General features: G+C 35.7%; 1 protein-coding gene across 12 annotated transcripts in view; it reads left to right on the top strand.

Moving 5' to 3' along the window:
- The window catches only part of AKAP9 (A-kinase anchoring protein 9), a 146,355-nt gene that overhangs the window by 89,577 nt on the left and 42,165 nt on the right, over nucleotides 1–14,613 (top strand). For 11 of the 12 annotated variants that reach the window (XR_013829963.1, XM_079932613.1, XM_079932617.1 and 8 more), the window contains one exon: nucleotides 601–827. Coding sequence is in view for 11 of the 12 variants with exons in the window: in XM_079932613.1 (XP_079788739.1) it covers nucleotides 601–827 (227 nt within the window). In the remaining variant the exon portion in view is untranslated. Of the gene's footprint in view, nucleotides 1–600; nucleotides 828–9,233; nucleotides 12,745–14,613 lie in introns of those variants that run through there. The other variant, XM_079932610.1, reaches the window with a different exon arrangement.

Raw genomic sequence — 14,613 nt, 5'->3', positions numbered from 1 at the left:
ACAAAAGTAGCAAGTTGCAAAAAGATTTTAGTCCCTTTTACTGTCTAGCCAAGCAGGTGATGCTGCCCAGTATAGTGCTTAGAAATCAAAGGGTCTGCTCCATGCAAAATCAAGCACTTCTGTCGTTCCATACACCTGGAATATCCCATTGCACAACGTTTTCTTTTCATGTTGTTGTTTAGATATTTGTTTTTCATTACACCATGTGTAATGTCCTTGCGGATAGGAACCAAATCTTGCCACCTATGTGTCTCCATTACTTAGTAAACCCTACGCGACGAGCATTTAGTAAATATCCGTTGAAAGGTGTTTTAAATTTTTTATTAAAGAAAAAATACTAATTATCCCAAATATTAATTTCTGCCAAGCACTATTAGCTAGCATGGCATTATTCTTCCCCTTCTTATACCTGGTAGGTTATCAAATAATATTACATTCTGTATTTGCCTATTTTATTTGTTTTGTTGCAGTGTTAACTAAGATAGCTTATAGTTCCAATGATTTCAAGTTTTAATTTGATTTTATTTTGTAACCTTTTTTTTTTTACTATAATTATTATAATTGATTTATACCTTTAAAATAGTGTTATTCTGGTTACAGATGAATCTAAACCCTCTTATTCTGGAAGTGATATACCAAGGAGTGACAGTAGCATGTGGTCCAAAGTAACTGAGGAAGGAACGGAGCTGTCACAGCAGCTCATGAGAAGTGGCTTTACTGGAAATGAAATAGACCCTGAAAATGAAGAACTTATGCTGAACATTAGCTCTCGACTACAAGCGGCAGTTGAAAAACTCCTAGAAGCCATAAGTGAAACTAGTAGTCAGGTAACCTCCTTACGTTGCTAATATATACTGAGTTGGAAATGAGTTTTCTTTTAAGCCGGAGAACGAGGACTAAATGTTTTCTCTTTACTGTCTCACAGAAATCTAGTTTGGTTCCTCTTTAGTAATTGGTTGTCTTTGTGACAACCAATTGCTGATGGAGTCTTTAAATTCTGAAATTCAATGTTTTAATTTTCAGATTTTTCTAGACTCTTACACATTACTTTTTTTGATACCAAAAGAGATTTTAACTTTACCATTGTATGAAATATTCCATTATAATATATTTTATTTATTTGAAGGAATGGTATAAGGAATCTCTATAGCAAACCGTGTGCTCAAGTATGTCATAGCAGTACTATTAAATATAACAGATCAAGCCTACCATTCCTTCCTGTGATTTTTACATTCTTTTCACAAATATGATTAGAATACCTCACTTTACTACCTTGGTAGGAAACTAGAGTGAGGGACGGTTTCTACATTGAAGTATTGTTTTCATAGAACTTTTGAGAGTATATACCATTGTATTTATACCTTAACTTGCAACTTTCTCTGTCTATAAAATTTTTATACCCTGTATAGTAATTGTCTCTTAAGTACTCTATGCAGAATTTTAAAAATTGTTTGCTGTTTTAAAATGAAATAATTTCACTTATTTTAAAAATACTTAATTTAACTGTAGAATCACAACTCTCATGTTATTCAAATGAGTGCTTTATTGTCCTAAGCTACAGGGCCAGTATTATTAACATTTTTTCACTGGTATCTTTATTCAGAGTATTCTAGATCCCATGTGCATTTTAAACAAAAGTTGAGAAGTTGAAAGAGTATCTTTGATCTCTTGCTATTTCTGATGTCTGGCCTCCATTGATGCTACTTTTTTTTCTTTAAGAAATTATTCTGTTTCTGCAGTAGCAATGACTATTGGATGCTACTCTCCTTAGTAAACTGAGCCAATTCTGGCATTTTCAACTGTTGCTTTTCAGCACTTTTAATGCTTGAATATGCATCATAATTATTCCTTTTATCCTGTGAAAGTCATACAGCTGATTCTATACTGAATTTCCACATGATCTTGCTTGTTTTTTCTTTTTTGCTTATTTCAGCCACATTGGTATTTAATTTCTGTTTTTATCTTTTATACCATGAAAACAGCTGTTAATACTTTTCCTTTTTTGACCACTATTAAATACTTTTGACCTGGATCTTGAGCTCTGTTAATACTGTTGCTACTACCTGATACTCATTGTAATTTATTGACAATCTAGTTAATGCAATATATTTGTCATTTGACACGGAAAAAGGGTATACAAATCAGAAGCGATCAGTGGTTGGACTTGTTCCTACAGGCTACTGAAGAGAAACCTTCCCCATAATCCATTAACACTGTCAGCAGACAAGTGCGGGAGATACACCTGAAACAGTCAGTCTTCCAGGCTAAGATTACAGCTTATCAGATCTGCTTCTGTGTCCAGGTAGTGAGGTACAGTAGGAGCCTGATGGTTCTCCATTTGTTAAATACTAAAGCGGCAATATGTAGATTTTACTGTATTGTTTCAGTTTAAATATCACTGAATAGATCACAGAAATTTTGCCCAGAGCGGTAAGTAGTTCTCAAAGTGTGGTCTCTAAAGCAGCAACATAAGCACCACTAAAGACTTGTTCTGAATGTAAATTCTCAGTCTCCACCCCAGACCTACCAAATGATGGGGCCCCAAAACCTGTGTTTTAACAAGTCCTTTAGGTGATACTGATACAGACTAAAGTTTGAGAACCACTGACCTAGAAATTATTATTATAATATTCACATTATTCTAGCGGAATTTTGAAGTGTTCTACTAATATCTGTTATATAAAAGGTTGAAGTAGTTGTTGACACTTGATATAAAAATCATTTTTCTTAGATGAATTATATTTTTGAGGCAGTGGGAATAGGAGCTCTGTAAGATTTTCTTTAAACTTAGTTCAGTTACTACTCTTCCATGGAGAGATGTTGAAAGACATTGACTTCTTCAGAATATTCTCATTAATAACTAAAATTATTTTGAACATGATGAATATTTTTAACAGTCAGATAGATGCAAAATAATGTGTGGTCCTCTTTGTGAAATGACTAGTATTCCATTTTCTTTTTAATGAGTCATTATTTGGTTCTTCTTCATAATGGAATATTTCCCTTTTATCTTGATTCTTTTTCGCTTGTCATAAAAAAAATCTAAAACGGAACTGACACTGCTATATCTTTTTGCTTGCAGTGAAAGAGAAATTCAGGTAAATAACTCTGCATAGGATACCCTGAGAGTAGAAAAGAGAGCAGTATCTGACAGTTTAGGGAAAGGTAGGAACAAGTAAAGCTTATAGGAGGACTCGATGCTTTGAGATGAGTCACTCATTCATCAAATTTATTGAACACTTGGTATGTAACAATTGCTCTTCTAGATACTGGAGGTACAGCACTGAACAAAATGTACAAAGTCCCTACTCTCACAGAGGTTACAATATAATGGTGGGGACTGATAATAAATAAACATAGTATGCCGGATGGTTGATACCTACTGTGAAGGAAAATAAAATAGGGGAGGTAGAGCATTATGGGGGAAGAGGACATTTTACGTAGGAAAATTAAGGAAGACCTCTCTGATAATGTGATGGTCAAGCATCTACCTTAAGGAAGTATGGGAGACAGCCACATAGGTAAGTTGGGGAAGAATGTTTCAGGCAAAGGAATAGTGAGTACGAGGCCCTGAGGTGGTCATTGAGGTGGTCACGTGCTAGTTCTTTGTGTGGTTGACAAAGAGCCCAGTGTAGCTGGAGCAAGAAGAGTGGGCACAGTGTGGGAGACAAGGTCATAGTGATACCTGGGAACCAGATCACATGGAACTTGGAATTTAATTCTTAAAGAGATGTAGTCATTGGGTACAGTTTTTTAACTTGTCATTTTGAAGTAATTTCAGACTTACAGAAAAGTTGCAAAACTAGCACCGAGAGTTCCCATGTACTCTTCACTCAGCTTTCCCTAATGTTCACATCTTTTGTAACCACACTATAGTTATCGAAACTTAGAAATTAAAAGTGGTACAGTACTATAAACTACAGACTGGATTTTACCAGTTTTCCCACTAATGTCCTTTTTCTGTTCTAGGATCTATTCCAGGATCGCACATTGCATTTAGTTGTCATGTCTTCTTCATCTTCTCCAGACTCTGTTAGTTCCTGAGTCTTTCTTTGCCTTTCATGACCTTGACACTTGAAAAGGACTGGCCAGTTATTTTGTAAAATATCCCTCGGTGTGATTTTGTCTATTTTCTCATGATTACATGAAGCTTATTCATTTTTGACAAGAATACCATTGAAGTTATGTGTCCTTCTCTGTGTGTCAAATCGAAAGGCACATGTCTTATTACAGGTGCTGTTAATCTCGATTACTTGTGGTGTCAGCTGGGTTTCTCCACTGTTTGATACTATGCACATTTCCTGTTTCTCTTTAAACTTCCATCCACTAATCTTAGCATCCATTGGTAGATCTTGCCTGCACAGTTACTACTGTGGTGTTCCAATGGTGATTTTCTATCATCATTCATTCATCATTCCTTCATTTATTGATTGGAATTATTCTGTAAGAGCTGTTTCTTTTTTCTATTATTTATTTACTTATTTTTATTTTTTGCTGCGCACGGGCTTTCTCTTTGTGGCAAGTGGGGGCTTCTCTTCGTTGCAGTGTGTGGGCTTCTCATTGCAGTGGCTTCTCTTGTTGCAGAGCACAGGCTCTAGGCACGCAGGCTCTAGAGCGCAGGCTTAGTAGTTGTGGCACACGGGCTAAGTTGCTCTACGACATGTGGCATCTTCCCGGACCAGGGATTGAACCCGTGTCCCCTGCGTTGGCAGGCGGAGTCTTAACCACTGCACCACCAGGGAAGTCCCAAGAGCTGTTTCTTCACTCACATTTATTTACTTAACTAATCGAGTTTCATATGAACTCATAGCTATTAATTTTTTTCAGTGGTTTATAATCCAATACTACAGTAGTTTGTTTTGTTCCAGCTTTGTCAGTAAGAACTCTTTCAGGTTGGCACTTGTGCACTTTCAAAGTGCTTACTCTTTTGAGCATTTGCACTATCAGAGACTCCAGGCCCATCTTGTATTTTCCCTGCCCCAGCCCTAGAATCAACTACTTCTCCAAGGAATTCAAGTTCCCTTTATTGGAGAAAGATACTTAGAAACCAAGACCTGGGTGCTATATGTGCTTATTGTTAACTAAGATGTTATGGTCCTCTCAGCAGACAGTTTGAAAATATATGTAGTATATTAACCCTTGCATATATATTTATTTCTGTATCTATCTGCATATATAATAGAAATATAATTTCATATCGATACCTCCAATCCCCATCCAGTACCACAGCATTCTTTCTCCCCTTTCCCCTTTCCTTTGTAACTTTGTTCTCCAAAGGCGAAAAACCAGGCTCTCACAATCTACAGCAGTTTTATTCATTTGTTAACCATTTATACCCATAAAGTAATTTCATACCCATATATACCCATAAAGTAATTTTACAGTTGCTAACCTATATCCCTGTGAAAAACAAATTTACTAACTAGAGTACAGTATTTATGTACAGTAGTTTTGGGTCTTTAGCCGTACAGTATACAATCAAAATACTGTTTTTCAAAGTATCCTAGGTTAACTCTTTTCTCCCCACACCTTTAGTGTGGTTTTGTTATTCACTTTTAATACAATAAGAATTATTTATTATAGTTTTTATTCCATTTTGGGTTCCCCCACACTTTGGTTAATTTTTTAAAAATTTATGTACGGTAAATTTCATTTGTGCGTAGACAGTTCTTTTGGTTGTGACAGATGCATAGAGTTATGTGTCTACCACCACAAACATAATGCAGAACATTTCCATCACCCCAAAATTCCCTGGTGCTGCTCTGTTCTTTTATAGTCAGCCCCTCCTCTACCTCCTGCCCTTGAAAATTACTAGCTGCTTTCTGTCCCTATAGTTTTGTCTTTTCCAGAGTGTCATTAATGAAATCATACATTATGCATTATTTTGGGTCTGGTTTCATTGTCTTAACAAAATACTTACAAGATTCATCTATGTGTGTTAAGTATTTGTTTCTTTTTAGAGCTGAGGAGTATTCCATTGAATGGATGCACCCGTTTGTTTATCCAAAGGACATACAAATTGTTTCCAGCTCCGGGTCATTAGAGATTTTTCAGCAACTGATCTAACTTACATTTACCAAAAGGATCACTTTGACCACCTTGTTAAATATAGACTGGGGGGATGGAGGGGTGCAGGACAGAAGCAAAGAAACCAGTTGGAGAACTTGCCCAGGCTTATAAGTTAGGTGTAAGTTAGAATTTGAATCCAGGCAGTCTGGCTTCAGGGTCCATGCTCTCAACTGCCACTTTTTCTGCCCTTTGAAAATGAAAGGAGTGAATCATTCTGTCAGTTACTGCTGACAGGTCATGTTATAGCCTGAGGAGTAGATTTTAAAATCTGGGAGGTGTGTGTGTGGGGGTTGTCATTGGTTACTTTACACGAGCAGTTTCAGTGAAGTAATGGAGGTGAAAGCATAATTCAAGAGGAAATGAGAGGGAAAATGAGTCTTTTAAGTAAAGACTTACAAGACAAGTAGAAACTAAGTGGGTGAGTCAAGAAGAAAATTTGTGGCAAATGGCATAGCATGTTGGTGTAAACCAGCATGATGTGTTTGAGGATACTGGATAGTTTTGTGTTATAAACATCCAGGGTGGAATGTGGGGAACAGAGGGTAGAAGGATAGCAGTGGTTAGCACATAGTCCCTTGAGGGCTTAGTTAAGGAGTTTTAACTTTATGCTGAAAAGTATGGGGAGTCATTGAAATATTTTTGGTAGAAAATAATAATATCAAATTTGTGTTTTAGAGAGAATTCCTCTGGCAGCAGTGGGGTGAATATATGGGCAGGAAAATAGTGAGGAGAGATGCTGAATATGCAGAAACAGGAGACTCTTAAAATATTCCAGTGAAAAGGGATAGAAATCAAGTTAGCGCAAGAGGGAAGTGATTTTAAAACTTGTAGAAGTTGAATTTGATAGAAGTTGGTGTGACATTGAATGTAGGGGATAAGGAAGGGGAGAGGAAACCACACGTGAATCCTTGACCAACTAAGTTGTTGGTGTATTTCCCTTACTGAGTTGGGGGATGCAAAAGAAGTGAATAATGAGTTCAGTTTTAGGTAATCTGAGTGTGAAATGCGTAGAGGGAGAAGATATTCCCTAGAGTTTGGGAAACTAGATTGGAAGTTGTCATCATTTTAAAGATGTTTGAAACCATGGTTTTCGAGAGTGTACAGAGCTAATTTTTTGTCCTGGTAGAGTGCTGAGATTTAAAAGAGAATAAAGGTAGGTAAGTCTACAAAAGATACTGAGAGTGAGAGAGGAAAATCAAGAGAATATCAAGAGAATCAATATCAAGTGTCATAAAAGCCAGATGAGGAGTGATTTTCCGTAAGTGTCAGATACCATGGAAAGGTAACAGATGCTGAGGATTTAGTGTCCCTTGGATATTTTAGTATAGGTGTCATCAATGACCTTGATGAGAACAGTTTCATGGAGTTGATAGAGGAGAAATTCAAAATTCAGACATTTACAGAAATAGAGTTGAAGAAATAGAGATAGCATTTTCATGATACCTGGCCGTGAAGAAAACAGGAGACCATTAGCTTGAAAGGGGGAGAATGCTTTTTTGTAAGATTCAAGTGTTTATATTGAGTAGCAATGGAAAAGTTGAAGATACACATCAGAGGGGATGGGCTTTGTGGAGCCAGATCCTTGGGGTAGGTGAGGGTGGAATCTGGAACACAAGTGAAAGGTGTGGCCTTTGGATCAGAGAGACTCTGCCTCCTTTAAGATTGGTGAGAGAAATTATTGCCAGTGATTGTGGACTTCTGTTTGGGGTTGGGGAGGAGTTTCATTGAAAAGGCCCTGTAGTCTAAGTAAATACTGTCAAATAATCAAGGTTCTTTCCCTTTTTTTTTTTTTTTTTTTTTTTTACTGGTTTGGTTTTATATGTTATATAATTTTAGTGGGAAATCATGATTAAGTCTTGTACTTAGTTTTAAGTTTAGGGGCTGCTTTAGGTTGCATAGATGCATCTTGCTTTAATAAAAGAATTAGTAAGCGTTTTCTTTACTAAGTATCAGGGTATCTGCCTTTATAGCCTGGTTTCATAATATCTTTTATGAGTATTTTACTTTATGTATTTGATTTCATAAGTGATTTGCCCAATGGCATGTCCAAATCCATATAATAATGTATTTACTGTGATGGATTTTACTTCTCTTTTGCTGAGACAGGCTGCTATAAATATTGAATATATTCAGGCTTGTATTCAACCTATTGCAGTTTCTTATTGGTTGGGATGGCTTTTGTTGGAATAGGAGTAAAATTGCTGTAAGTCTAGTCTCAAGCCCTTAGAAAGTTAATCTCTTTAACATGATCTTTATTTAGTAGGGTCTTTGTGGTTCTGCAGAGAAGTTTTATCTTTGAGAGTATGGTTTTAGATTCCTTTTCTTTCTTTTTCTTTCTTTTTGGCTGCTTTACAGTGTGCGGGCTTTTCTCGAGTGGGGGGAGGCTACACTTCGTTGTGGTGCGCGGGCTCATTGCAGTGGCTCCTCTTGTTGCGGAGCACGAGCTCTAGGTGCGTGGGCTTCAGTAGTTGTGGCGCACAGCCTCAGTAGTTGTGGCTCGCGGGCTCTAGAGTGCAGGCTCAGTAGTTGTGGCGCATGGGCTTAGTTGCTCTGTGGCATGTGGGATCTTCCTGGACCAGGGCTCGAACCCACGTCCCCTGCGTTGGCAGGCGGATTCTTAACCACTGTGCCACCAGGGAAGTCCCTGTTTCAGATTCTTGATTCTTGGGCCAGGTAGAAATAGGAATCAGTCTGTTATGTGGAAGTAGTGTTTTAGCAATTAAAGTTTTCCAGAATCCTGAGTTACTGTTTACAGCCATAGGAGATTATTTACCAAGAGATTCTTTCAGGCGTTAGAAGAAAACAGTGAATGAGGAATTTACTCCCAAAGAAATGATTTTTATTATAGGCAACTCTCATGAATTTATTAATAATCATTTTTTAGAATAATGGAACTTAAGGTACTTTTCTGTATTTTCTCCAAAAAGGAGCCTTTTTATGAGGATGAAACAGTAGTACTGTAAGTTAAGATTTTGTTTTCTCATTGTTGTATTTTAAAACATAAACTGTGGGCTTCCATGGTGGCACAGTGGTTAAGAATCTGCCTGCCAACGCAGGGGACACAGGTTCGAGCCCTGGTCCAGGAAGATCCCACATGCCGCAGAGCAACTAAGCCCATGGGCCACAACTACTGAGCCTGTGCTCTAGAGCCCACAAGTCACAACTGCTGAGCCCACGTGCCACAGCTCCTGAAGCCCGTGTGCCTATAGCCTGTGCTCCACAACAAGAGAAGCCACTGCAATGAGAAGCCCGCGCACCGCAACGAAGAGTAGCCCCCCACTCGCAGCAATGAAAACCCAGCGCAGCCAAAAATAAGTAAAAAGCAAATAAATTTATTTTAAAAAATAAAAATAAAACATAAACCTTAATAAAGTGTTGAAATACATTTGCCATTAGGTGTTGCTACCAGTGTGTGTATTATAAGCATCAGGGCTGTGTCAGGGTATTGTAGCCAGGATCCAGTCTATTAAGTAACTTAAAAAAAAAAAAAATCAAAATACAAAAGAGAGCAACAGAAGTGGTTTACAAGTTGGGGGAAATATTTCTGGGGAAAAGGTTAAATAGCTTGATATTGTACAATTACAGTAAAGCTGAAAACATAACTATACCGCAAATTAATAGCCTTCAAATATACATTAAAATCTTGATTATCTGAAACCAGGGGATAATGAGCTAGTCTGGATAATTAAAAGGGTGTCCTCTTAAAAATTGAAATTATTTTAACTTTTTTTGATTGCAAAGGGTTTTATGTGCTTTCTAAAATTTAAAAAAAATATATAATTTGAATTATTCCAATTCAAAGTAATCTATCTGGACATCAATACATATAATATACCATCAGTTAATACACTGTTTTGGGGAGAGCTATTTGCCCCTATCTTAAATCGTCTTTACTGCTGTTTTGAGTCTTTTCCTCCTTTAATTTTACTCTGTTTTCTTTGTGGTTAGTTTCTTAACCTTGACTTATATTCCTGGTTATAAGGGGGTACACCTTACTTATAAATTTTTCTTTTACATGAGTAAACACAGGTTTTACATGCTTTCAAAAGTAGGGGAAAAAATAGACTATAATTTGAATTATTTTAATTCAGGGTCACCTTTCTGAACATTTAATGTAGTATGCCATCAGTTAATGTACTGTTATGAGGGCTATTTGCCCCATTCTAAGTCATCTTTTTTTTTTTTTTAAACAGAGAACAGGAGTATTTATTTATTTTTAAATTTATTTATTTATTTTGGGCTGTGTTGGATCTTCATTTCTGTGCGAGGGCTTTCTCTAGTTGTGGCAAGCGGGGGCCACTCTTCATCGCGACGCGTGGGCCTCTCACTGTCGCAGCCTCTCGTTGCAGAGCACAGGCTCCAGATGCGCAGGCTCAGTAGTTGTGGCTTACGGGCCTAGTTGCTCCGCGGCATGTGGGATCTTCCCAGACCAGGGCTCGAACCCGTGTGCCCTGCATTAGCAGGCAGATTCTCAACCACCGCGCCACCAGGGAAGCCCCCCCTAAGTCATCTTAATCTGCGGCTTTTTTGAGTCTTTTCCTCCTAGTTTTCTCTTTTCTATGTAGTTAGTTCTTGGCTGGACCTAAATGTTTCTATTTATAAAGGGATATGTCTTACTTTCAGGGTTTTGTTTTTGCTTCAAATAAGAGAAATTGAACACCAGGTTATGAAAATTAAACTTATTCTCAGAGGGAGCTGGGAAAGAGTATTTTGAGAGGTGTTTGATATGTTGAACATGGGTCCAGCCAGCTCATAAAGTGAACATCTAGGATGTTGATGATTTTGTATCTGCTGAAGCCCCAGTAAAGTCAGATTTAGCTGCACCAGTGGTGGGGTTAGATCTCCATCTTGTGTAGATGTTATGATTGTTTCACAGACTAACTGGAGGCGTCACATAAGAAACCATAATAAACAGAAATTTGTCATTGCCTAGTCCGGAATTCTAGGAAGCAGCTGCCCCTCCGCTACCCCAAACCATATCCCTGTAGATTCTGAGCTTTCCGTAGAAAATCTTATTTTCTCTGCCCTAATTGTTAACTTACTGTGAAGGGTTTGAGTATTGACTCCTCTAAAGATATTTTGTATAGTGAAAGTGGCTATAAAATTGATTTTTGTTGATGTGCTTACTTTAGTGTGGGTTTTTCCATAGTAAATAAAGGTTTTGTGAGTTAAGGATATGTAGTTACTGGGTAGAGAAAAGACACCACAGTGAAAGATTTTTCATTTATTTAAAACAACTTTCACTATTGAGGATTTTTAATATTAAAAAGTATGTTGTTCATCTTTTAAATTCTGAGAAGCTGTTTTATTCACTATTGCCGAGGTTTCTGGAGCTACCAAAAGGCCATTATACACCACTTGTGCTTTTAATTTTTAGTCAGAGTTCATAGGATACCTTAAGTGGTATAATTACCAATTATTATACACAGTGCAGCTTTTAAAAAGAGGGTTTTTTTTTCCTTAAGAATTACTCTGTAACCAATTGAGTGTGGAAATAGTTCATAACCGATGTTATAAACTATGTTTAGTTATGTAAACTATGTTTAGTTTTAATGACTACTCAAAAGAATGAGGAAGTATCAAAAGGAAATACTTAGTTTTCCAGAAATAGTTATGATTATTGGATATAGTTGAAGAACTAATTGGTAATGTGGACTCAAACCTACTTGTTTTCACATTTTTAAATTAAAACGATTTTTTAATGGAATGGAAAAACACTAGCTTATCTTAGAAGCATTATAAACTTATCTAGATATCCTTTTCAGAGCTCTGACGTGGAACTTGGATCCTGTTAGGCAGGCTTTTTTGTGGGTGTATGAATTCAGATCCACCTGTCAGTGTACCTATAGGTAAAGACATTAAATCACACCCTCTGTTCTGACCTTTCCCCACTGACTAGAATTCTTTGGCTCAGTGTGAGAGGCTATTTGAATAGCTCAGTTCAGAAGAGCACTTTGTGAAGCAGCAAGAACAAGGGAAATAATGTTGCAACTACGTTTTTTAAGACTGCTACTATGGAGAATTAAAACTTGACTTTCCCTACCAGGTTCTGCTTGGAAGGCTTTTATTTCCACAGACATATTTTGATGCCGGAGGCAGTTTTATTGCTTAGCTAATTAGATATTTATATTTTTATTCTTCCATTCTTCAACAGTTTAGTAATTATTCTAATTAAAAATGTGTTTGCTTGCTTTTAGTTTTGTTTTTTTGTTTTTGTTCTTTTTTTTTTATGGAGATCTAGTTCTTTTTAGATTTCTGGGTTTTTTCTTTTGTCGTTTAGTTGTATGAATTAATTTTATAATGTTTGATAGTGCTAAGGAGAAATTTTCATACTGCTGTGGTATATCTGGATAAACTAAACAGAACTTTTTTAGTGTAGTGGAATATTGGTACAGCAAGTGAGGAAAATTAGCAGCTACAGCTTCTAGAATGGATTCTTACAGGACCCATTTGGCAACTGTCAAACTTAGTGGCTCGTGGTTGGAAGAACAAGATGAAGACATTTATGAGGTTGAATCTCGGGTGCCTTTACCACATCCTTTTCCTCCATGTGAACATTTGGATGAAAATAACTCAGTAATTGTTAACACTTCTATTTTTCATTTTATTCATAAAAGAAATGGGCATATATTAAAGCTTATTTCCAAAATTTCCCTGCCTACCCCTCCTTATTCAGTAAGTATAAAAATTTGGTTTTTTATAGTTTTATTTTATGCTTTCAGTTTTTTATACATTTAGTTTAAAACTGTAATGAGAAATGAACTTTAAGTGTCTTTGGTAAGGGTAAATGGAATAGAATCTTGTTTTCTTCTTGTTTGGTGTGTTACTACTCATTCATCCTGTAATGATTAATGTATTGAAGGGCTAAATTTTGTCCACAAGCCCCAACTTGGCTACGTTTTTCATTCCAGAAAGCAGAATGAGATAATATTTCAGTTCTCCCATACCAGGCAAGCTGTTTAAAAAGATCCTGCTTGTCCTTAAGAATCTTACTTCTATATGTTTATGATGCCAATGCTGAGTAAAAATGGAATGATTATATTTGAAGGAATAGGCATTGTCATACCTAAAACAGCTAAGTGAATTGTCATTGAGCCAATTAGGAAATGTTTACAATCATATGGCATATTGCCTGTAGTTCCGGAAAGGAAACCTGGATTCTTATTTCAGTTTTCTTGCTAACTCCCTAAGGAGCTTATTTTTAATATGCCTACTAATCCTATGAGGAAATTCCTTTTTCTGCTTTTTATGTGAAATGTATGTTATAAGCAGTGTTAAGGGTATTTAGCATAGTTAGTATTTCAGGTTCATTTGACACTTAAATGTTGTGAATGATTCACTACAAGTTAGTATGTTATTTGCCACTTTTTGTGACTTTTATGGCTTTATTTATATGTACTAGCTAGTATTTAACAAGACAGATGCTTTCAGAATAGTTTTGTTACCTCCCCTAAAGCTTTTATATTAAAATGACAGATTATTTACTAATGATACATACTTTTAATGTAGTAAGTTTATTAAATTATGTGAAAATATTGAATATGATATTTTTATATATTTCACATTATTCAGTATTAGGTTATAGGTATTATATAAATATTAGGGATAAACTGTACCTTAACTGGATGGAAGAGGTTTTTTAAGTATAATGTATTTAAATAAATATTTGAAGGAATCTCTTATTCCAATAAATGTGGGTGCCATCTTCTATAATAAGTGAAATTTGTTTCCTAGATCTACTCTATTTGAGTCCCAGCTTTTTTGTTTTGCTTTGTAAAACTGAAGTTATTTCTTGTGGTTTCATAGTAATATTTAAATGCATCTTAAAGCAGGTTTAGATCTTGTCGGAAAATAGAATATAGAAGCCGACTTATTTTTCTTCTCTAAAGCAAGTGTTTATTTTGTTGTAAGTGCATTGTTGTATTTGTACAGTAAATTTGAAAAAGGAAAAAAAAACTCATATCCTAATTAGTTAGAGCTATGAACTCTTTTAGAGATTTCATATATTTCAAGCAACCATTTTACAATGTACAGGAAAAAAATTACATATGTACATGTGAAAGCAATTGATTTATTTTTTAAATATAGGCTGTGACTAAGTTCAGGAGCAAGGCTTTTTATAAATTAGTTCATATTTTATGGTCATTTTTTAATTTTAAAAATTAATGTATACTGGTTATCCACATTTAAAGGAAAATAGTCTTGCCAGTCAAAAGTAAAAATATATATAAAGTTTTATCTCTGTTGAGGTAACAACATATTATTACAGATATTTTAGGAAATATTTTGTGATTAAAATACATGCTTAATTTTCCATTATGAATCTTAAATGTGTATGCATATTATTTTCAAGTAATGGGTTGTGAATGATATTTAAAACATCATATTAAAACAAGAATAATTGCACAATAGATATGTGAGATACTGATTTATCCAACCACAAAATGGTACCACAAAAAGCTTTACTTAGTAACTCTAAAATCTATTTGCTATGGTAAATTTTAAAATGCTATGGTAAATTTTTTTTAAATGTAATGGTTTTAA

This window comes from Stenella coeruleoalba, assembly GCF_951394435.1.
Source record: "Stenella coeruleoalba genome assembly, chromosome: 9".
Taxonomy (NCBI): Eukaryota; Metazoa; Chordata; class Mammalia; order Artiodactyla; family Delphinidae; genus Stenella; species Stenella coeruleoalba.
The sequence above is the reverse complement of the archived record's forward strand: the minus strand, read 5'-3'. Positions and strand labels throughout refer to the sequence as shown.